The 23624-nt window shown below is 46.9% G+C and overlaps 1 protein-coding gene across 2 annotated transcripts in view; it reads left to right on the top strand.

Annotated features, from left to right (window-relative positions):
* RNF115 (ring finger protein 115) overlaps window positions 1-23624 on the top strand; it is a 36241-nt gene that overhangs the window by 9399 nt on the left and 3218 nt on the right. For both annotated transcript variants that reach the window (XM_083417419.1, XM_083417420.1), the window contains 6 exons: window positions 7985-8043; window positions 13146-13203; window positions 19212-19408; window positions 20303-20371; window positions 22275-22347; window positions 22819-22912. In XM_083417419.1, the coding sequence (XP_083273545.1) occupies window positions 7985-8043; window positions 13146-13203; window positions 19212-19408; window positions 20303-20371; window positions 22275-22347; window positions 22819-22912 (550 nt within the window). The remainder of the gene's footprint in view (window positions 1-7984; window positions 8044-13145; window positions 13204-19211; window positions 19409-20302; window positions 20372-22274; window positions 22348-22818; window positions 22913-23624) is intronic.

Here is a 23624-nt window from a genome sequence, read left to right as displayed (position 1 = left end):
TTAACCTGAAGCACCACTTTAGCTAATGGAGCCTCCTGCTGCTGCCGCGCCGCTGCAGCACGATTTCTGTTCTCATCCTGAAGCAAACTTCTTAACCTGAAGCACTATTTCTGGGTTAGTGGAGTCTGTAACCTGAAGCGTATGTAACCTGAGGTACCACTGTAGTTGTGAAACAAATCTACGTTCCCTAGCATACTGCTTAACTAAAAATTTATTGGTTGTCAGTCTTAAGGATGTAGGCTAGGCCTTGTAGCAGTCCTCAGATTGAGGAAAGCATGTGAACTGAGGCAGATTTGTATTTTATTTCTTTATGGTGTCCATTGTCCCGTCCCCCCCATCTTATTTAATCACTACAACAACCCTGTGAATAGGTTAGACTGGGAACCACTGACTGACCCCTGGTGAGCTTCATGGCTGACTGGGGAATTGAATCCTCGTCTACCACGTCCTCATCTGACACTAACTCCTATACCAAGAAGAACAAAAAAACCCTTTTATATCAGTCAGCAATAGGATGAGTTTTCCATTAATTTTACTGTTCATGTAGGCAAACCCACATAAAACTATGAAATACCACAATCTGGGAGGTGGGGTGGGAATGAGCAACTGGGACCCTGCTGTATCAGCTGTTCCTCACACAGAGAACTTTGACATGCTTCCAGAGCTTTTGGTTTGCTAGAACCTGTTATGCTTTCGCTTTTGTTTGGACGTTGGGCTTGCTTTTCCTCTTAATCTTATCGTAAAGCCAAGGTCTCCACCTAAAGCTGAAGATATCTGCACAAGGGTCCAAGCAACCTCTGCAGGAAAGACCCAGAGATAGCCTAGCATCATCCACTTTGATCCATCATGGCTGCTCTGCGATGTGCATGAAACACACACACACACACCCTGACTGCTGGGTGTGATGGATGCATGTGTAGGCCCAGCAGGGACCAGGTTAACAATGGCCATCCATTGCCTGCAGTATTGAAGGCAGCATACCTCCTCCTCTTCATTATTATTATTATTATTATTATTATTACATATTAAATTTGTATATGGCCCATCATCTGAAGATCACAGGGTGGTTCAGAACATAAAATTACAAAATGAGAACACAAAATGATTAATTGATTAAAATTTTATATATAGATGTTTTATGATGGCCTATCTTTGTAATGCCTAATAAAGGTTTGGTAAAGAAGTAGAGAACAGAAAATGCATAGTAAAACAAAAACAAACCAATTCCCCCTCCACAAAAAAACCCCAACCACTTATAAATGGACATAGAATGTTAATCAGCTAAAGTCTTGGTTGAAGAGGAACATTTTCCCCTGTCCCTTAAAGGTGCATAATGCAGGCGCCAGCCAAACCTCCCTGAGGAGAGCATTCCACAAGACTCGTTCTCATCCTCTGGACCTCTCCTGGAGGGGAACATGAAAAAGGGCCTCAGATGATGATCACAGAATTTGGGTCAATTCATATGGAGAACCAGTCTTCCTCTAAAATTGCACACTGGCCAGGAGGTGGGGAATACAGATGGAAGTCAGATCAAGTACCAGGCCCTCCCCCTTTTCCTTGGTCCTTTCAGGTATCCCACCCCCTTGCAGCTCCCTAGAAAATCTGGTCAGCGCTGAGGCTTGGAAAAAATGTTTGCTGTTGTGGATCAATGTAGATTGGGTCACAGGATATCCTGAAGTGGTTTCCACTTTTGCAGGGACTGCCCTCTACAGTGTAGTTGGAGAATGTCTGATCTCCAGCCGTCACTGATGTTGCAATACCCGTTAGGCAAGGCTGTAATCGTGGGGTTGGCACAGCCTGGCTCCCTGCGTCTAGATTTCAAATCTTCCTGATGAATCATAACTTGGCTGTGTTGTAAATAATAGCTCTGAGCCTTTCCCCTTGCTTGAGTACCAGCCAACAGTGTGGAATGTGGCTCTTTGTCCTGCTGGCTCATTATGATTGATTATTGCCTTACATCTTCACATCTCACTTCCTCCTGCTGTGCAAACCACAGTGGTGTAGGTGTGGTTTCCACACTGTCACCCATCCAGGTACTGTCCGCACCCAGACCAGCTTAGCTTCAGGAAAGTGGTGGACTCAACGTGGACCAGAGCCTGCTAATGACAGGAAATACCCAAAGTTGAATATGCATGTATGGTTGACGTCTTTACCCAAGGTTGCCTCTGAGTGCTCTGCCTCCAGTGGTTAGGTGGGTGGACACCAGAGGCAGGGCCTTTTTCAGTGGTGCCACTTTGTTTAACTCAATAGCCCACTTTGATGGCTTTTAGGCAGCAGGTAGAAACTTTACCAGGGCATTTGGTGGAAGTGATAGGACGTTCTGCTGTTGCCTCAGTTGGTCCTTCGTTTGAGTTCTGATTGATTTTTTTTCTTTTTGAAATGCTGTTTTTTTATTTAGCAAAATATTGCTTGACTGTAAGAATAAAGCCTCTCAGCTGTTTAGAAGACATAGGGCATGTGTCACCTGATGAGTTCTGTCAGCAGAAGCCATGCAAGGACTTCTGCTTGTGTAACGGGACTTTTCCCCATCTCCCTGCAAACCCCCCCCCCCAAGTATTTATTTATATATTGTGCTTATATCCCACCTTTTCCTCCAAGGAGCTCAAGGTGTGGCATACATTATTCCCCCCCCCTCATTTAATACCCACAATAACCCTGTGAGGTAGGTTAGGCTGAGAGGCAGTGATTGACCCTAGGTCACCTAGTGAGCTTCATGTCCAAGTGGGGATTTGAACCCGGACCTCATAGTCTGACACCCTAACCACTACACCATATTGTCCTGGCTCGGGTTCGGTGGAAGAATCCAGAGCACAGGGTGGGGGGTCATTTTATCTAGCAAACTGAAATGCTTGCACTGATGAAATGATCAGAAGAGCGCAACATTAAAGTCTTCCTCATCATGTATATATTGCCTTGAAAACCACCTTCACAATTATGATTGAAACTTAAAAATGGAGGCACTAGCAGGCGCAAAACAATCCATTCAGACACCCTGGTAGATTTCTATCCCAGAATTTCATCAGAACTCTTGACATTCTTTTCAGTGGTGCATCTGCACTCAAGAGAGCCAGAACTTTAAAAAGCTTTTTACGCAAACTGAGATTTTCAATATTATACAGCAGGGTTTAGGTGCTGGGCACCCTCCAGATGTTGCTTGGTTCCAGTTCCCATCAGTCTGGTTCATCATCCTTGCTGACTTGAGCTGATGGGAGCTGGAGTTCACTAGTCAAGGATGGTGGGAGCTGAAATCCAGTAACATCTGGGGGGGTGGCACTGGCTTTCCATCCTTGCTGTACAACAAGAGTCTCGGGTGGTGCAGTTTGCTCCATTCATTTACTATATAGAAAGTCCAGTCAAAGGTGACTATGGGGTTGTGGCGCTCATCTCGCTTTCAGGCCGAGGGAGCCGGCTTTTGTCCACAGACAGCTTTCTGGGTCATATGGCCAGCATGACGAAACCGCTCCTGGCACAACGGAACACTGTGACGGAAACCAGAGTGCACAGAAACGCCATTTACCTTCTTGCTGCAGCAGTACCTATTTATCTACTTGCACTAGCATGCTTTTGAACTGCTAGGCTGCTGGGACGGAGCAACAGGCGCTCACCCTGTTGCAGGGATTCGAACCACCGAAATTCCGATTGGCAACCCCAAGAGGCTCAGTGCTTTAGACCACAGCACCACCCGACTGCCCCACTATATTTATATAAGAATGCCCAGTAGCATTGTTAAAATGATCCAGTACATTTAAAATATTGTGCCATGAAATGATATTGCAGCTAGAACTCATTGGGTGGTGAGCCGGGCACTCCTGGTGGTTTGGGTGTGTTCACATTAGGCGTGTTATCACATTACATTAAATGAGTGTACACAGTCTGTGTTCACAGATAGTTGATCTGCGCAAATAAACAAGTGCACACTCCATGATTATTATGAGTAAGAGTATTGTTTGTTTTTGAATGTGAAATTTGTAATGTATTTCCTACATTGATTCATTTTTTGCTGGGATTTGTAAATCACTAAGATTTCTGTTGATATATGAAGCAGTACATAAATTTGCTAAACAAACATGTAGAGGTGCTTTGTAGCTGTGTTCAGCATAACACATGAACTACTGAACTGTTTTCATCGAGAAAGGGCAGCGGCTGAGTTGGTTTGAAAACAGTGCAGGGGCAGCAGGAGGAGGTTCAGTAGAATCATAGCATTGCGGAATTGGAAGGGACCCATCTCGTCCAACCTTTTGCAATGCAGGAATCATAGTAGCTCGGGCAATAACGCTTGACATGGGTATTGTACATTTTTGCAGTTGTGTCTTGGAGGCCGTCGCTCACCTGAGGCTGCTAAGCAGAGTTTGCAGCTCTTGTGTTTCAAGGCCTCTTCCACACACAGCCGCTCAAAGTTGTATGGTAGCCCTTTGCTCATACTGCTACCCCACGTGGACACAATCTCTCTGTAAAAGTTTGCAACTGGGGCCTTGGTGGCTCTCTTCTCCCTGATCTTCCTCGTGTGTTGCAGCCGCACTATGGTGAAGTGGTTGTTCACCTGGCTCAGCAAGAGGGGGGCTTTGGCTGTTGTAGCCCAACAGCATCTCCTGGAGTGGACTATAGGAAAAGGGTTTCAGGATTTCAAAGATGGCAGGAGGAGGTGTGAAGAGGAGCCCTGGGCTTTGTACGTATCCTCTCCCTCTGCCCCAAAGCCTAGAATAGTTTTACAGCCAAAAAATGCATGGCTCTCATACAGCTCATTTTGATGCCTTAGCTGAGCTGCCCTCCTACTGGTGCATCTCTAAACAATTGTGTTTCTGTGACTGCTTGGAGCTGCGTTTGCCCATAAGACCATCCTTTTTGCAGCCTCGGACATGGCGCGTTGAGTCTTCTTTGCTGAATGATGAGGCCGGGCAGTGAGAACATCTCTTGATGGCGGTTCTGAGGAACCCTTGTGAGTTAGAAGCCAGAACTGATGAATTGGGCCATGTGATTTGTGATAGAACTGGCACTCGAGAAACAAACACAGCCCTAAGCCGGTTTTCATTTTATTGGGGATCTTCTCTGGGACTGATTCCCCTATGCAACAAAACCAAGTGTGTGATGCAGAGCAGTATAGCTGTCATTCTCTTACAAACTTCACAACCCTATATAACCTCTGTTTTGAAACAGCTGCACAGCTTGCTAGTTCGTTTCTGGACCCAGTTCTCATTGCTGTTTAAAGCCTTAAATTAGACTCATGCTCCAAATACCTGAAAGATTGCCCCCCTACCCTAAGGACCATATCGGGTGCAAAAATCAACAGAAGGGGCCTCTTGGTTGTTCCACCACCCACAGAAGCTCGGGGGCAGGCACAGGAGATTGTCTTCTCTGTGGTGACCCCTAAGTTGTGGAATTCCCTCCCCATGGAGATGTGTCGGGCAAATGCTGAAGATGCAACTCTTTAGCCTAGCTTTTGACACTTGAGGTGTATATTTTTAGGACCCACCTTATTTCGGTCATGTTAAGTTGTTTTGGAATGATTTTAATATTGTGTTTTAATTGTTGTAACTTGCCCTGGGACATAGGGGTGAAGGGTGGATAATGAATTGTATTATTAATAATAATATCTACCATCTCAGGACTGTGTTTTCTGTGCTTGATCATTATGATTGCCAATCCTAGTAGTGCCAGCCAATCCTAGTGGATTCTGCAACCTGTATAAATGATTGGCATAATGAGTTTTGCCTGCATCAGTCTTGTCATCTTTTAAAAAAGTGATTTGCATAATTTATTCCTAGTTTGAGCAATCAAGGCGGGGGGGAGAGACAGAGCTCTATGCAAGGCACGGAAAGTCTCTCCATCTCTCTGGCTTCTGGGCTCCCAGCTGTCACAGCCCACGTCCTTCCTTTATTTATTTACAACATTTTTATGCCACCCTTCATTGTGTCAGATTTCAGGGTAGCGTAAAGCATGAAACAAAGGCAAAACACGCAACTTGACGACATGCAATAAAAAAAAGGGCAACACTGGATAGGAATGAGCATAAGAAGATCCTTCCAAACATTCTGTGCGCAGGACACACCAACAGGATTTAGCCTTTGTTCAGAACTTGCCTGACCTTCCCCTGACCAGGTAGCGAAATCACTCCAGATTGTTATCCAGCATTTCACATTTTCACTTGCCCCGGCAAATATGGCAAGTGGACTGTAGAGCTGGGCAGTAACTGTCTCAGCAGTTGTACGGGGTCTCCATCCCCACAAGCCACTGCCTCCGTGTCCCTTTCCCTGCCGGGCCACTTTGTTGCTGAGGTGCCTGGAGGTGTTTCAGCTGCAAAACAGCAGACTTCCCTGCAGGGCATGCTGACGGGATACCACTTTGGGTGCTCGAAGTCATGATGCTCCAAGCAACCAAACACCCTGCCAGTCTTTCCTACAGGGGAAGAGCCACCATGATGCAGTGGTTAGAGTACCCACTCGGCCATGAAACTCAGTGGATGAACTTGGACCATTCACTCTCCCCCCCCCCCCAGCTTACGTCACCAGGTCGTGGTGGGGATGAAATGAGGAGGAGGACCACATACGCCACCTTGAGCTGCTGGCATCCATCAGCAGCAGTTGCAGGCCTTTATCAGAAAGCCTTTGTGTGAAGAGATAAGGTGGAGAGTGATGGGGCAGACAGATGAGCTGCTTAAACTTGATAGGATTCCTGTTTTCATTTCTGTGGATGAATGAGAGGACTAGCAACTCAAGGTGACCCCCTTCAGGGGACTGGGTTTGATTTAGGGCCTCTAGAACGATGAGCGCCTACACCAGAGGTCAGCAGAGTGGTGCTCATAAGGTGGAAGGGTAGACACCCTTTGGTGTTTACCTTTTTCTCCCTTGAAAAATATGGAGATCTGAAGAAGGAAGTGGCAAGAGTGACATTCTTTCCCACTTCCTCTTCCAACTCTGTGTTTTCGAAGGCTCTGATTATTTATACTTTATTATCAGTTATTTATTATTTTACTATTCATCAAATTTCTATAGTGCCCTTCATCCGAAGATCACAGGGCAGTTCACAATATAAAAACACAAATATGCACACCACAATAACAAACAAAAGCAATACTCCCCACAGTTTAAAAAACCATAGGTTATTTAATTCACCAAAAACCTGGGAGAAGAGGAAAGTTTTTGCCTGGCACCAAAAGATATGTAACGAAGAAGCCAGGCGAGCCTCCCTGGGGAGAGCATTCCACAAATGGGGAGCCACCACAGAAAAGGCCCTCTCTCGTGTTGCCACCCACCAGACTTCTCATGGAGGAGGCACATGAAGAAGGGCCTCACATGATGATTCCAGGGTCTGGGTCAGGTCATGTGGGGAGAGGCGGTCCTTGAGGTATTACAGTCCTCCGCTGTTTTAAGACTTTATAGGTCAAAACCAGCACTTTGAATTGGGCCTGGAAACTAATTGGCAGCTAGTGCAGTAGGGCCAGGATTGGCATATACTCAAACTGTCTTGCCTCAGTGAGCAACCTGGCCACTGAATTGTGCACCGGCTGAAGTTTCCAAACCATCTTCAGATGCATCCCCAATATGTTTGACGAGATGCAGTAATCTAACAGAGTGGCTACCAGAGCAAAGACAACAGAAGTTAGGCCATCCTTCTCCAGATAGGGGTACAGCTGGGTCAGCAGCCGGAGCTGATTGAAGGCTCTCCGTGCCACCGAGACCACCTGAGCCTCAAGTGACGGGGATCCAGAAGTTCCCCCAAGCTGTGTACCTGCTCCTTCAGAGGGAGTGTAACTAAATCAAGATCTCTTGGAAAAGCAACTTCTATGTGTACATGCACTTTTTCTCGGGTGTGTGTTTCATTTGCAATGGGTGACAAGAGCGGGCAGTGCGCTCTCAAATATCCAAATGTGCCCATGAACCTAAAAAAGCCTGTTGCCTTGTTTTTGTGTGGCATACTTCTACCTGTGACTGTGTAGGCTCCACCATTCTCAGCCTAAAACCACCTTCCCTTTTCTCTTCCTCTGCAGGAGTACACTTGTCCCAGATGTGAGTCTGGCTTTATTGAAGAAGTGACAGATGATTCCAGGTATCTTTCACCCTCAGCTTTCCCCTAATGTTGCTAGATTTCTCATATCTACCCCCTCCCCACCAAATGTTTCTTCTACTGATGGATATGCTGCCTCTTTTGGTGTTTATTTTATTTATTCGTTTATTTCATAAAAACAATATACCGCTTGGCTGTTTTTGGGGTTTTTTTTAACCCTCTAAGCTTGTTGGCTGAATTCTGCACCATTTTATACAATAGGTCTGTGGTTCCCAAACTGGGTGGTAGTGCTTCCTGCGGGGCAGTGGGATTACCTAGGGGGCTGCTAAGGGTTAAAGAGACAGCAAGAGGGCACTAGAGGTGTAAATACTATCAGACTTTGAAGGTGGCATCGCCGGATCAAAATCGTCAATTTTGTTAAATTAATTGAACTAAACAGTTTTAATTGGATTTTAAATAAATATGCAGTTGTTACTGGTTTAAATGTTATTGTTTTGTTACCTTTCTTAGTGGGTCATGCAAACTGCTATTTTTAATTTTTTTTAATAAGGTAGGGGGCACTGGGGATTTGTTTATGGAACCAAGGGGGCAGTGGCCAAAAAAGTTTGAGGACCACTTTGATAGAGACATCGCACCTGTAACTTCCCAGGTGGCTGACATCCGAAGGCTCTGTTTGGTCAGGAGTATTCACCTTCTGTGGGCTTTCCTCACTTCCATAGAGTTGTGGCACAGACACAGCCCTCGCTGAAATGCAGGCTAACAGGAGAGAGCAGCTGGGCTGTATAAGTGGAGAACTTCGTGGTTTGCAGATAGGCTAAGGACCTCCATTGCTTTGACTCACTCAGAAGAAAATGTTAGAGGTGGGGGTGAAGTCTCTTTCAGATTTTTTTTGGGGGGGGAACCTCTCAGTTGTGTCAGTCAGAATAAAGGTAAAGGTAAAGGGACCCCTGACCATTAGGTCCAGTCATGACCGACTCTGGGGTTGCGGCGCTCATCACGCTTTATTGGCCGAGGGAGCCAGCGTACAGCTTCCGGGTCATGTGGCCAGCATGACTAAGCCGCTTCTGGCCAACCAGAGCAGCGTATGGAAACGCCGTTTACCTTCCCGCCAGAAGGTAATCTACTTGCACTTTGGCGTGCTTTTGAACTGCTAGGTTGGCAGGAGCAGGGACCGAGCAACAGGAGCTCACCCCGTCGCGGGGATTCGAACCACCGACCTTCTGATCGGCAAGTCCTAGGCTCTGTGGTTTAACCCACAGCGCCACTCGTGTCCCATGTCAGTCAGAACACTCTGGGCTAAATAAGCCGTCCTGGTGTAAATTGCCGCCTTCTTAAGTTTGCATGCAGAAGGTCCCAGAATCAATACCCACTGGTGGCAGTGCTAGAGACCCCTGAAGAGCTGCTGCCAGTCACTGTAGACACTACTGGGCTAGATGGGCCACTGGTCTGACTCTGTATAATGCAGCTTCTAGTGTTCAGTCGTAATAGCTGCGAGAAAGAGCTCATTTCCCCCCAAGGTCTGACCTTCAGCTTTTTCTGCATTTCGACTCTTCCCAGAGAGAAGGTGGTGGTAGACAGAAATGAAAAATTATGCCAAGTCAGAGACCTGGCTATATTTTATCCTGAGCAATCGGTGACACGCACGCTAGATTTAAAAAACAAACCTCGTGCGACGGTTTAAGATCCAGCTGCCAAATTTGGAAACGGTCCTCAGGAACGTCTGACTCAGTGTCACCTTCAAACTGGAAAAATGGCCTGCTCCTCACTCCGCCCCCCCCCCCAGCACCTCTAGTCACTTCGGGAGGTGGAAGCGCTGATTCAGCCCTGCATAGATTTGGTGCTGGGTGGGAGGGGTGATTTGTGGGGCACTCTTTGTCGCTCTAGCCCTGCTCCTAAGGATAGAACAACAAAATGGGTCTGTAATTTGAGACAGATTCCAAGTCCGTACCTTGTTTTGTCTAGCCCTGCTCCTAAGGATATAAGAGTTGGATCAGACCGAGGCCCATTTAGTCCAGCATTCTCTTTCCAAGAGAGCTCTGTCAGGTGCCTTTGGGAATCTGGCAAATAAGACAGGAAGGCAACACTCCTTCCATGTTCACCCCCAGTACCAGGTACACAGCAGCCAGACTGCCTCTGAACCCGGAGGCTCCACTTAGCTCTCACGTTTATTTATATCCTCCTCTGACATGTCTGATTTTCTAAGGTCTGCCCTGCCATGCTTGAGGGATGTGTGAATGTGTGTCATTGCAGACGATAAAAGCCCACCTTTCATTGTCAGAACTTTGTGCCAAGGTGCCAGGGTGTTGCAGCATTCAGTATTTGGGCCTCAATGGACGCCAGTTCAAACGGTTATCCGTTCACTTTTATTACATTGTTATCCTGCCTTTTTTTGAAGGAGCTCTAGGTGATATGCGTGGTCCTCGCTCCCTGCCTCACTCTGGTTTATTCTCACAGCAACCCTGTGAGGTAGGATAGGCAGAGAATGGCCCAAAGTCACCACTGAGGTTCACTGCCTCGTGGGGATTTGAACCCTGGTCTCCCAAATACAATGGGCACAGTGGGTAACCTTGGCCCACTCCCTTTCATCTGTAAAATGGAAGCGTTGAGTTTACTGTGTGAAGAAATAAATCCAATTTTTACACCGAAGGGCGCCCCTTCACTTACTGTAGATGTCATTGGCACTTGGCCCAGAATCCCTTGGGATTGTAGTTCTGTGAAAGGGTTCTGGGGACCTCTTAAAAATAAGAATTTAGCACCCTCTCCCAAAGCCACAGGTGGTCTTCATGGCTGCAGTGAGGTTTCATAATGGCTTAAACATCTTGACAGACAAGATATTTATGTTGCAAGATATTTCACAAAAATGGTAGCTGGAGAAATAATCCTGAAGGAGAACCTGTGAGTGGAGACCCTCCTTATGTTGTTGGACTCAGTTTATTGATATTTATTGATATAAATATTGATATTAATAGAAACGAAAGTGGAAATGATGTGAAATAGAATTATGAATGATACGGGATATTTGCTGAAAATAGAAAATTGACTATTGCATATGGATTAACAAGTGGCGTTGACTCAAAAACCATTGACAAAGCAATCAAAGGGAATCAATCTGACTTCCTAGCATATTAAAGCAATAAAAAGCATAGTTACCAAATATTAGAGCAGTAGATCAATTCTTGTAGTAGTTAGACAGAGGATACAAAGTGTAGCTGGTGGTGGCAAAAAAGGAAAAAAGCAAGTATTTCAACTGTGCCCACCCAAAATGTAGTACAGTAGAAGAATAACCAACTAGAAAAACTCAGTACGCCTTTTGTATCAGTCAATGATAGCACGGGGCTGGGAGGTCAGGGACACTAAAAAATTCCAGCAATTTTCCTGTTTGCATGGGAGAAGCCCACATAAAATATGGACTATGCATGACCATGTTGCACCTGGCAGGGGGAGCAACTTGGGACCCTTGTTGCATCAGCAGTTCCCCACACAGGGACCTTTGAAACACTTCCAATGTCGGCTGTTGGAACATGTTACGCTCCCCCTTTTGTTTAGGCAAGAGGGCTGCTTTTCTGCTAACTCTAATCAGAACGCCAAGGTCTCTGTGAGCTTTTATCGAAAGCAGCAAATCTGTGCACCAAGGTCCAAGCAGCTTCTAGAGACCCAAACATGGCCCGGTGCCATCCATTTTGATCCATCATGGCTGCTCTATTGTGAGCATAAAACATACCATAATTGCTGGATGTGATACATATGTCAGCCAAGCAGGGTCCAGATTAACAGGATAAAGTGCTTCCAGGCCAGACTGACCAGCCGGCTTGGGGCAGGCAAGCTCTCCAGAGAGGCACTTCCAGTTTGTTGCCTGTGATGTGTGGCAGCGGCCTTTGGGGCCAGTCTGGCACAATGACTAGGACAGGGATGGCCAACACTTTTCAGACTCAAGGGCCACGTTCACTCTGGGGGCCGTAAGCTGTTGAATGTGCCAAAGGTGGGTGTGATCCCCTTCTCGCTCTTGCACATGCTACAAGCCCCTCCCTTCAGCTTATCCCTGCAGATCAGCTGATGAAGGGGGTTCACACCTCTTCCTTTTGTCAAGTGATCCACCTGACTCTCAGTGTTCAAAATTAGCATTTTGCACCTGCCAATCAGCCAGTTGCGCCAAGTGAAGATGCCTGGGTGCCAAGATGGTGTCTGACTTCTCCATCTGGAGGTGCATGCCTGGGTTTCCTTGGATCTTGACTGTTTTCACACACTAATACCTCCCCCCGTAGAATTCTACCAGTTATATTTTATCTGCACAATCAGAATGAATTTCAGGAAGCAAAATGCTTTTTCTGTGCAGCCTGAACAGGAGCGGAGAACAACGTTATAGTTAATTGTTGTAGCTTGTTTTCACTTACCTCCCCCCGCTGCCTTGCTCACAGTTGAGAAAAATATTCTTACATTATGAATGGGCCATGTTACCATTAAGAAAAAGAAGTAGGAATAGGCCTATATATGTATGGACTGTCCCTAGATCAAATGACTTTTTTTTCTTAAGTTCTCAAGAGTTCTTAACCTAGCTCAGGGTTGTCATCTGAACTAGCCGGGTGTTTAACAGAGAATCAATCACAGCCCATCATTTGAAAAAGAAGACTTTAGAGCTGTCTTGCCCTCAAATGGTGGGGTGGATTAAACCTCTCCACGCTTTCCTGTGCTGGGTCTGCTTTAGTTTAATTTTCTATAATTTTGTTGCTGCTGCCAAAACAGGTGAGGGTCTGCAGTAATGCTTTTGGGGATGGGTTGGATAATAATGCCCCTGGCCTGGGATGCCAAATTTGGACGTGGGAATGGCAGGTCCAGTTTCTTGCTTAGATTAGAGATTTGCAAGGTAGTGACCCTGGGCTGAGACAGCAAGGAGGAATTAGATTGATATAATTTCATGAACTGATAAGATATACCTCATTCTTCAGCCATGTAGTCTTCAGCCCCTCTGATCTCCCCCTCGCCAGCACCCTGTTTTCACCCTGTTTCCTTGGTTGCTAATTACGTGGCCTTCAGCCTCTGTTTTTAGCCCTTGGCCCTGCCCACCCCACCCCCCTTAGAGGCAGGCTTTGGGGGTTATATTTCTGGAAGCAACTGCTGCTCTCCCTCACCAGATTTTTCTCCTTCAGTTTTCTAGAAGGCGGCGGCAGCGGGATAGACGACAGCCCTTCCACCACATTTGCAGAGGTGAGACTTTCTCCTGTTAACAATTTGACTGCTGCTTTCAGAACTGTGTAAAATGGAGGTAAATGAATTGTCTTTTTGTTGCGCTTTCCTCGGATACTCCATGTGGGATACTTTGTGGGGGCATCTGAGAGGAGAGAGGGCCATTCTCAGTTATTGATACTTTTTGTACTGCCAAGAATCATCTCAAGAAGAAGTTGATGTGACAGAGGCAGCCCTCTCAAATGATAGGGACTAGAAGCTTGAGGTTGCAATTGCCTTGTGCCAAAAATAAAGCTCTCCTTGACTAGCGGGACTTTTGCTTTCAAGCTGTGTTGGTTTGTAATCTTCTGTAAAAGGTTACTAAGTTCTGTGGGGTGTTTGATGGATCCTTTTGGGTTTTGCAGATGCATCACAAGCAGGGTTAATTATAGCATTGGGCTGAAGTGATTTATATATTTAGGTTGATGACTGTTGTTAATACCTCCTGAGAGAGGTGGCTTTTGGAGTATGAGGCAAGCCTCTGCTTCGAAGAAGTGGGCAGGCGCTCAGAGGAAGGAGGGAGAGCAGCTTTATTATTTTTGGTGAAGGTTTTTTTTATTTCATTTCATAAGGTATAGAAAACCGAACAGTTATAACAACAGATGAAAATTGAAAGATGAATAACAAAAGTATAGATAGGCACGTAAAATAAGTACAGTTCCATGTGGGTTAAAATAACAAAGTCCAAGTCATGGAGGAAAAAAGTGAGAATAAATGTTGTCTTCACATAAAAAATATTAGTGTTAACTGATAGCTCCAGATTTGCCAGTCTTGGAACAAGTGTTCTTTTGAAAATGATGGATCCATGGTAAAGGAATGCCAAATCAAATAAGAAGTGTCTGGTGGTTCTAAAAAGGTAAAGGGCATTTCTCCCCTGCCTGGCTTCCCAAAGTTCATGACAACTGGCAGTATATTAAAATGGGAAGATGGAAGCTAGGGGCAAAAGCATCAACCCATTCACGTATCTTGATGTGTGTGTGTGTTGGGGTTGGGACTTGTTCTTATCCAGTGACATCCCACCATGCCATGTAATACACTAGAGTTGTAAATGGAGGTGGGGGTGGCAGACTTTGAGTGTAGCATTATTTACATGAACCTTTGGGCATTAAAGCTTCTCTGAATCCTAGTCTAGCAAAATGCCCAGGTAAGCTGTTCTGTGTTTGGAAGCCATGAGCCACCTTAAACCAGTCATTGAGAGGAAGCCCAGGCAAGATGAATCTTATACAGAGTATCTGGAAATTGCTTGAGCTTGGATTCTGGCAAGTCCCCCAGGGGGCAGGCATAAACCATTAGGACGAGAATTGTTTTTTTGTTACTTTATTTTATGACGTCCCTAGGCCCCACAACTTTAAAGCTTTAAAATGTCTGCCTCTTTTCTGAACTGTTCCCAGGTTGCTTCAAATTCTCCCAGCCATGAGCAGTTTTCTTAAACATAGAGGTCTGGGCTGCCTCCTGTGTGTTGGCTCACCCTGGATTTAGCATCTACACTCAGCCTGTCAGAACCCGCTTCCTTTTCAGGTGACCTCAGCTAGGTTTCAGTCTCTGAGCTCATCCTGAACTCAGATTCTGCTGCCATAGCTTTGCCGCTGCTGTGGCAGGAATAGACAGTTGCTCCCTTTCTGTTTTGAGGCTCTGTGGGCGATATAACATGGAGGCAGGCAGGGTTACCCACCCAGTGTCACACTTTGAAAGGTTAGCTGTTCCACAGGTGTGGTGCCCCTCAGCTCGCTTCTGTCATAGAATTTTGTTCTTGCTTTTTCGGGTTTAATTCCAGGATTTTCTCTCATTCATATATTCATTCATATATATGTATACACACACACACACACAGTCATACCTCGGGTTAAATATGCTTCAGGTTGAGCGTTTTCAGGTTGCGCTCCGCAGCGACCCAGAAGTAATGGAAGTAACTTTCAGGTTTTGCCGCTCACGCATGCGCAGACACTCAAATAACGTCACGTGCATGCGCGGAAGCGGCGAATCGTGACCCACACAGATGCGCAGACGCGGGTTGCGTTTGCTTTAGAATGCGAACGGGGCTCCAGAACAGATCCCATTCGCATCCAAAGGTACCACTGTATATGAGCTGCTTTGCTTGTGTGCTGTGTAGAATTAGACATAGATTTTGTACACCTTAGCCCAAATTTGAAAGGGTTTCCTAAAAATGCCAGAGAGGCAGACCTACAAAAGATCACCTGCTTCCCTCTTCCAGCAAGTCTCCCTCAGCCCTACCTGGAGATGCCAGGGATTGAACCTGGGACCTTCAGCTTGCAAAGCAGAGGCTCTGCCACTGAGGCACACCCTTTCACAAAACTCTAGCTTAGCATTACATGTGAAGGTTGCTCAGGGGGCTTTTTGTGGAGAAGCGGGAGATAAAGCGAAGATCACTCATTTTCTAAAATCACACATTACCAGAAAAATGCCCAATGCATACCCTCCCCTCGTTTGCTTTCTCTATACAATGGTACCTCGGGTTACATACGCTTCAGGTTACAGATTCCGCTAACCCAGAAATATTACCTCGGGTTAAGAACTTTGCTTCAGGATAAGAACAGAACAGAAATCGTGCTCCGGCGGCGCGGCAGCAGCAGGAGGCCCCATTAGCTAAAGTGGTGCTTCCGGTTAAGAACAGTTTCAGGTTAAGAACAGACCTCCAGAACGAATTAAGTACGTAACCTGAGGTACTACTGTACATCTGTGTGTGCCACATGTCCCCAGGATGGACGTGAAATTAAGTGTATACTTATGCCAGGTACTTTCACTCTAGCCTGTTAAAACAAGGAAGACCTGCGTTTCCCCATGGAACTTGCCTCTTTGCATTGTGGGAAATCCTCCATGATTTCTCCAGCCAGAGATCTATAGCCACCACAGGAAGTTCCTGAATCTGCCATTGTTTGCTCAGATGCTTTGTATAGGGAATACCTGCTTGGCATCCCGCTTACTCTTTGCGTCTGGAACCCTGTTCACCTCCTGACAAAAGGGGGAGGGGGCTCTTTTGCAACAGATAATAAAAGATCAGCTTTGCTTTCACTGGATTTCTGCCTCAGACTTTGAATCTCTGATTCATGGGAAGTTGGGCCATCGAAAGGCACCCCATTATTTTCTGGGAACACACCCCCATCAAGTTTTCCAAGTTGCCCCCTCTTGGCTCCATGGGCCATAGAACTCTGCCAGGTTGTCTTTTTGACCCCCCACAGAGGTGGTCGCCAATCCTGTGTCTTAAGATTGCACATAGAGACTCACATGATGGAGAAAGCAAGCCTCCCTCCCAACATGCTGGTGGAGTGAGATAAGGGTACCTAAACTGTGAACAGGATCCAGCCAGTTGGCTTAAATTTCATCTCGCCCTGCCTGGAAGCTGCTCCAGAGTCCCTCCCCAAGTCAGTTGATCTGGGAGGCTCTGCTTACCTGCAAGGGCTCAGTGTCTCCCTGAGTGGCAGGTGGGTTTCGGATCGCCTGAGTCCCCAGGTGTGTGTCTGAGTCAAAGAGGTTCTGGCAGCAGCAGCAGGCAGGCTGGCCTGGTGCCTTGCGTGTTATGAGAGCCTCTTGGTTTGCACACAGACGAGGGCAAGCAGTGTTGCTCAGTGAAGAGGTGGGTGCAATGCCCCAGGCCCAGGCTGGCAAGTTCTTTCCCACGTTGCTTCTGTTATGATTATTTCCTGCTCAGTGAGGTACTATCCTGCGGAGAGACCATTTGCTCTTTATTTGTTCCATTTACAGTGGTACCTCGGGTTACATACGCTTCAGGTTACAGACTCCGCTAACCCAGAAATAGTGCTTCAGGTTAAGAACAGAAATCGTGCTTCGGCGGCGTGGCAGCAGCAGGAGGCCCCATTAGCTAAAGTGGTGCTTCAGGTTAAGAACAGTTTCAGGTTAAGTACGGACCTTCGGAATGAATTAAGTACTTAACCCAAGGTACCACTGTATACCCCACTTTTTCTCTATGGAGCTGAAGGTGGTGTGCGTGGTTCTCCTGCTCCTCATTTAATCCCCGCAACAACCCTTTGAGGTAGGTTAGGCTGACAGGCAGCGACTGGCCCAAGGTCACCCAGGGAGCTTCATGGCTGAGTGGGGATTTGAACCCTGGTCTTCCAGGACCTACTTCAGCACTCAGACTGCTATACCACCACTGGTGCTTTGCAGCCAGGCATCCGATGGGAGCACAGCCTGGTGGGGAAGAGGGTCTGAGGTGGCCTGTGAGCTGCCATGGGGAACAGAGAAGCCAAAGCTCCTGTAGTGCTGTGTAGACCAAAGAATCATAGAGTGGTCGAATTGGAAATGACCCAAAAGGTCATTTGGTCCAACCCTCAGGTCCCCTGAACCAAAAGCTGCAGAGGAAGTCCCCAAAAATGCAAGCAGCTCAGGTGTTCTTCCAGAGGCACGGCTCAGTGGCAAAGTGTGTGCATCAAAGGCAGAAGGTTCCAGGTTCAGTTCACAGCAGCCTCTCCAGGTTGGACTGGGGGAAAATCCCTCATTCCTGCAACCCCAGAGGGCTGCTGCCAGTCCGTTTGGACAAAACTGAGCAAGATGGACCAAAAGGTCTGACTGTCTAAGGCACCTCCCTCCCCTTTTCCTGTGTTTGTCCTGTATGCCTTCCAGGCTGCCTTGTGAGCTGCATATCTGAGCAGGCCCCCTGCCCACAGGTCTCCATAGGATGGCAATGTAAGCATCCTGGTGGCCTCTTCAGACCATCTCCCACCTGCATGCAAAGCAGATGCTCTGCTACTTTGCTGCACCTCCAGGAAGACTGCAGGAGCATAAAGTCTGCACACATTTTCAGTCAAGATTTTGCATCTCTTCCTCAAGTCCTCAAAGCACAAAGTGGACAGTGTGCTGCTTCTCTTGTCCTTAGTTCTGTCGTCTTTTTTTGCTCATCAGCGGCTGTCATATTGTGCTGACTTAGCAAGGGAGCAGCCCAGACAGCTTATCTATCCAAAAACAGCACCGGTCGCAGCCTAGCTGGAGCAGTGAGGTCTGGAAAAGGACTTGCCCAGAAGGCGTTTACATATTGATGTGACTATTATTATTATTATTATTATTACTATTATTATCTTATTCTCCAATGAACTCAAGGCAGTATGTGTATGGTTCCTCCCCCTCCCATTTTATCCTCACAACAGCCCTGTGGGGTGGGTTAGACAGAGATACTTCATGTGAGTGACACACCCAGGGTTCACCCAGCGGCCATCATTGCCAGGTGAATGTTGGGCCAGCCCTGATCTCAGCATTTTAACCACTGTGCAGCCTGGCAATGCTTGGCGGTTGCAAAGGGAGTGTGCTTTTATAACAAATAGAATGGTATAGAATAAAAGGAAAATGGTGAAGCAAAACAAGAGAATTAAAACAATGCAGAGCAAATGGAAGCAAAAACAGCCAAAGCCGAAAGGTCTTGACTAAACAAATTCCCACTGAGACAGGATTATCTTAAGTGCCCATGGAAAAGTGGGCAGCAGTGAGACTGAATGCAGTTTTGATGTGGCCTGTTGACAGCTGTTTCTTGCTTGCCTGAGCCTGCACCAAACCTGGGGGTATCCCACCGCACAACCACTCACAACGTGCTGCAGAGCAGGACCCTACAGCGCTGGGTATCACTTCCCAGGGGCAGGGGGCAAAGCGGTTTCCTTCCAGCTGGCCTGGCATACAAAGCCTTGGAAGCAGGAGGCCCCCATGATGAGCCTTTCAGGTTTGTAAATAGCCTCTCTCCTGTGGAGACTTGGCATGGCTTGCAAGCGAGCGGGTGGAGAAGTTTTTGTAAGCCAGAAGAGAACGTGGGTTTGTCTGTCCGATCAGAAGAGCTCCGCTTAGTAAATCCTGCTTTGCTCCTGGCGTAGACATTGGCTGAGGGACTGCTTCTGAATTTTGAGAGTCTCCAGTCATTGCAGGAAAGCTTCAAGAACCCCTGAAACTGCTGGGCTAGAATTTATTACCCCATTTGATTTCTGGCCCTTTAGAAGTTGACTTCTTGATGCGCTTTCATTTGCTTCCTCCAGTTTTGGGACCAGTTGCATCGTTCTATGGTCTTCCAGTTCCCAAGCAACTCTATGGATCACGATGGCAGAGACAACGAAAGGGGCCACCAAGCCCACGCAGACCTCTGGGGACCAAGTAGACCCCTCCGACTGCCCATGACGCGGAGGTACAGATCCCGGGTCAGCGCACGGCCTGACAGATCACCTGCCATTGAAGGGTAAGGATTTGGAGGACTTGGAGCAGCGGTTCTCAACCTGTGGGTCCCCAGATGTTGTTGGACTACAACTCCCATCATCCCTGAGCTCTGGCCTTGCTAGCTAGGGGTGATGGGAGTTGTCGTTCAACAGCATCTGGGGACCCACAGGTTGAGAAAGGCTAAGAGGATCCAGAATCTGATCTGGAGGGGAATAGTATGTTCAGTTGCTCTTGGAGGCTAACAGGAGATATGAAGGTCTGGGGTGGGAAAATCCCACCCCCTGTCTGGGGCAAGAGGGTGGTCTTCACATCTCTGTCCACCACACTGCTGCTTCTGACTTCCAAGAGTCTCTACTGGAAGACGTCAAGAAACCTGAAACATAGAATTCATCTCCATGTTTGATTCTATTCATTTGGGGCTTAAGCTGGAGTAGGGTTCTTTCATATAACCAAGGGGTTCAACTGGTGTGGTCTGCCTAAAAAGACAGCATTGTTGTTCCCAATTGCTGTGAACTGGTGACTGTTCTTGCCTCGTATATATCTGTCAGGTCTGTAGGTCTGCCCTGCCCATCTCACGTCCTGTTGGTTGCCTCACTAATGCAGGGGGAGCCAATGTGGTACCCTCTGTGTGTTGTTGGACTACAATGCCCAGCAGTGTCGCTAGTGATCAGGAATGATGGGGGCTGTAGTCTGACACCACCTAGAGGGCACCACATTGGCCACTCCCAAATTAATGTAACATAACATGTGCTTCATGTACTGGACAAAGAAGGTGCTAGTCCCTGGAAGCAAGTGCAATGATCCGTCTGTTAAGACTTGCTCAGCTTCCTCTCCTGGACGATGGCACTGCCACCTCCACTTTATGTTTCTGCCTCTTTCTTACATGTTTTCGTTTTCTCTCTCATCTCCTGGCTAGAATAATACAGCAGATCTTTGCAGGCTTCTTTGCGAATTCGGCAATTCCTGGGTCTCCTCCTCTCTCCTGGTGAGTATGGGACATTATTTGCAATCATATGCATTTTTTCTTTACAAAGTATGTGTCTGAACTCAAATGCGTGTCTGGCGCTACACATGCTATCAAGAGGTTTGGGATCTTTTGCTAGAGTTATGACATGCGTCCGTTTATGAATACAGTATGTGTTTACCCTTAGCCAGCATTCAAAATTTGCCAGGTGCATTTTGCTATCGGCCACTTGCTACCAAGTGAAGATGCCCGGGCACCAGAATGGCGCCTGATGTCTCCACCATCGGGAGGTGCATGCCTGGGGATCCTTGGATTTTGACTATTTCCACACGCTAGCAATACATCCTGTAGAATTCTATCAGTTATATTTTATCTGCACAATCAGAATGAATTTCAGGAACCAAAAATACGACTTTTGAGTCGACTGGCCCCAAAATGGCAACTAGGCATTCTGTTTTGGTGACTGCAATCCTGGTTTAAGGAGCCATTTGGCACCTGGCATATATATTTGAGTTTCTAACACTGCCCTTAGCAATATGTCCACAAGAAGTTCTTACAAAAAGGAACACGGAAAGCTTGCTTTATTATATGAAATGAAATTGGCAGAATATATAAATGCTGCATCAGACAGCAAAATTACAATTTAAGCAGGCAGCAAATCCCATCATATGTATGCACCTTGATCGAAAAGAGTGAAAGAATCAACTAGTCTCAAAACCACGCAGGAAGGGGGTGTGACTGTTTTGCCACAGAACTCACACCAAAGGCAAGTTAAGAAAGGGGAGAGGGGAGGGTACAACTGTCTTTAAGGCAAAGCGGGTGTTGGATTCCTTGAGAACCCTGAGTAAGTTCTTTGTTAGAGCTTGGAGAGCTAATTTACAATATTAAAATCTTGGGGTGTTGTACTAATTTTAGCCAATACAGTCTAATGGAGAAGGGAGAAGGGCTTTGAGATAAGCTAGTGGTTTTCAACCTTTTTGAGTCCATGGCTCCCTTGACCAACCACATTCTTTCTGCGGCTCCCCTGTGGAAGCCACGTACACTGGGGCTCTATTACAGGGCGCGCAAAAGTGGGGACTTCCTCATTTTGCACCCACCTCTTTTTGGCACCATTTTTGGTGTGTGTGTAAGTGGGAACGCATATGTTGATGGGAACCCAAGCAACACCACTGCTCTGCAGGGCCGAACCGACGCATTCCCCATGGCAGCTCCAGCCTGGCTTTCCCGAAATTAGTGTGCACATGGTGGGGGATGCGGGGGGCAAAACAAGATTAAGATCAGAAGCAGAAATATTTTGTTGTTGCAGGGAAGGAAAGCGAGAAACACATAGCACAGGACACACATGGAAATACTGTCCTTTCCTGCAACATTCTCCCTGTCCCCATAAAGCTGGGTGACTGTTAAGGAAGAGGGGGATTACTTGCAGGGGTGGGGGAGAGAAGAATGCGGGGGGGGGGGTAGAAGGAGCGTGAAACACAGAAGACACTCCCCACTTTCAGGGTTATTTTTAAATCCTTCCTTATAGAGCACACACACATCCAGGCACAAACACACCATCAAACTACTTTGCTATTTTCCTGCATTTCTCAAGCCCTCTGTGCAAAACTAAGGAATTGTTACTTACTGAAGCTGGGGAGGATAGTTGTTTGTGGTGGAGAGATTTTAAGAAGATAATTAGTCATGCAAAAGTGTTTCCTCACTTGCTTCCCACTGTTTTATTTTGGGAAGATAATGGGCTCCCCCAACCCTGGCTTCCTCCACCCCCAGAAGAACAAGTTTGGAGCCGCAGAAGCATGATAAAGGTTGAACCAATGCTGTCTAGGCCCTTGATATCCTATGACATGGAAGCTGGACAGCAGTGGGTGTGCTGCTTCCTTCTCATGCCCCCACCCTGAGTGACGCTTTCTTTCTTTCCCTCTTGCAGGGGGGGCATGTTGCACTCGAGTCCTGGGGACTATGCCTGGGGACAGAGCGGCCTTGATGCTGTCGTCACACAGGTAAAGGCTCTGATCATTCCACCTGAGCCATGGCTGCATTCAATATGTGTGCAATTTTTAAACAGAGGTCAGCTGGACACCTGCCAGGGTTTCTTTAGTTGCGATTCCTTTATTGCAGAGGTGGGGTGGAACTAGATGGCCTGGGGGGGTCCCTTCCAACTCTACAGCTCTATGATTCTGTTTGAGCTGCTGCCGAGGCTCCACGGGCTTAGCACAAATTAAGTGGGTGCCCTGTAGCACCCCTAGGATCCTGCACAGCACCCAGTCAGCGTGGAAAGGGATTCCTGAAGGTCAAATGTTCCGAAGGCAGCTGTCTTAATCTTTCTTGATGGATGACTAGTAAATGCTGTGAACGTATTTTCCCCATTCAGTTCAGTTCCTATTAAATTTCATGTTGTGAGAGCAAATAATCTGTGCAGCGATTCCAGTTCTCTTCCCTCGCACCAACCCTTCCTTCCTCTCCCCCTGCAGCTCCTGGGACAGCTGGAGAACACAGGGCCTCCCCCGGCAGACAAAGAGAAGATTTCTTCTCTCCCGACAGTGACCGTCACTCAGGAACAAGTTGGTAAGTAGTTCCTGCTTCCTGATAACGTAACGCTTTTGTAAATGTGTTGTTTGGAAGCGGTTGAATTGAATTTTATTATTACGGTCACAGACCAGTTCCGGCTCACTTACAATATCAGGAAAATCATAAAACACAACAGGAATACATTGAATTACAGTTGGGTATAACAGAGACAATTCAGATATAGCGGCAATTAAAAATATCTATTAAATCTTGATCACTAAAATATAACCTAAAATTGGGAAGGGGTTGCTTTCTTCTGTCGCTCTGGACTGAGCACCCAGACCAAATTCCAGAGAATGCCAGCGTCAACCTCCAGCTCAGCTTAGCTCCACAGCATTAAATGAACTGCTTTCCAGCTGCAATCCTCTGTGGTTCCCTCTGATTCTGATTTAAGGAACTGGTCAACAGCTCACGGGGCTCTCCAGGCATTGTGGATTTACTCTAGAACCCCAGTTGCACAATAGCTCTCCTCTTCCCTCCCCAGTCCGTTTTTCTTTTGTGTCTTGTCTATCAGGCTGGCCCCACCAGTTTGCAGTCTCACAGGCAGTGATGCCAAAGGCAAGCAGGTTTCAGGTACCAGTTCTAGAAGTTGCCTGGAGATCTTCTTGCGTTAAGCAAATCTTCCAAACCTCACTGTGCAGAGTAGGAGTCAAGCAATCGGTCCTTCTAGCTCAGCGCTGTCTCTACAGATTAGCTGCAGCTCTCCAGG

This window comes from Podarcis tiliguerta, assembly GCF_965153285.1.
Source record: "Podarcis tiliguerta genome assembly, chromosome: 16".
Classification (NCBI taxonomy): domain Eukaryota; kingdom Metazoa; phylum Chordata; class Lepidosauria; order Squamata; family Lacertidae; genus Podarcis; species Podarcis tiliguerta.
This window is presented reverse-complemented; position numbering and strand designations above follow the sequence as displayed.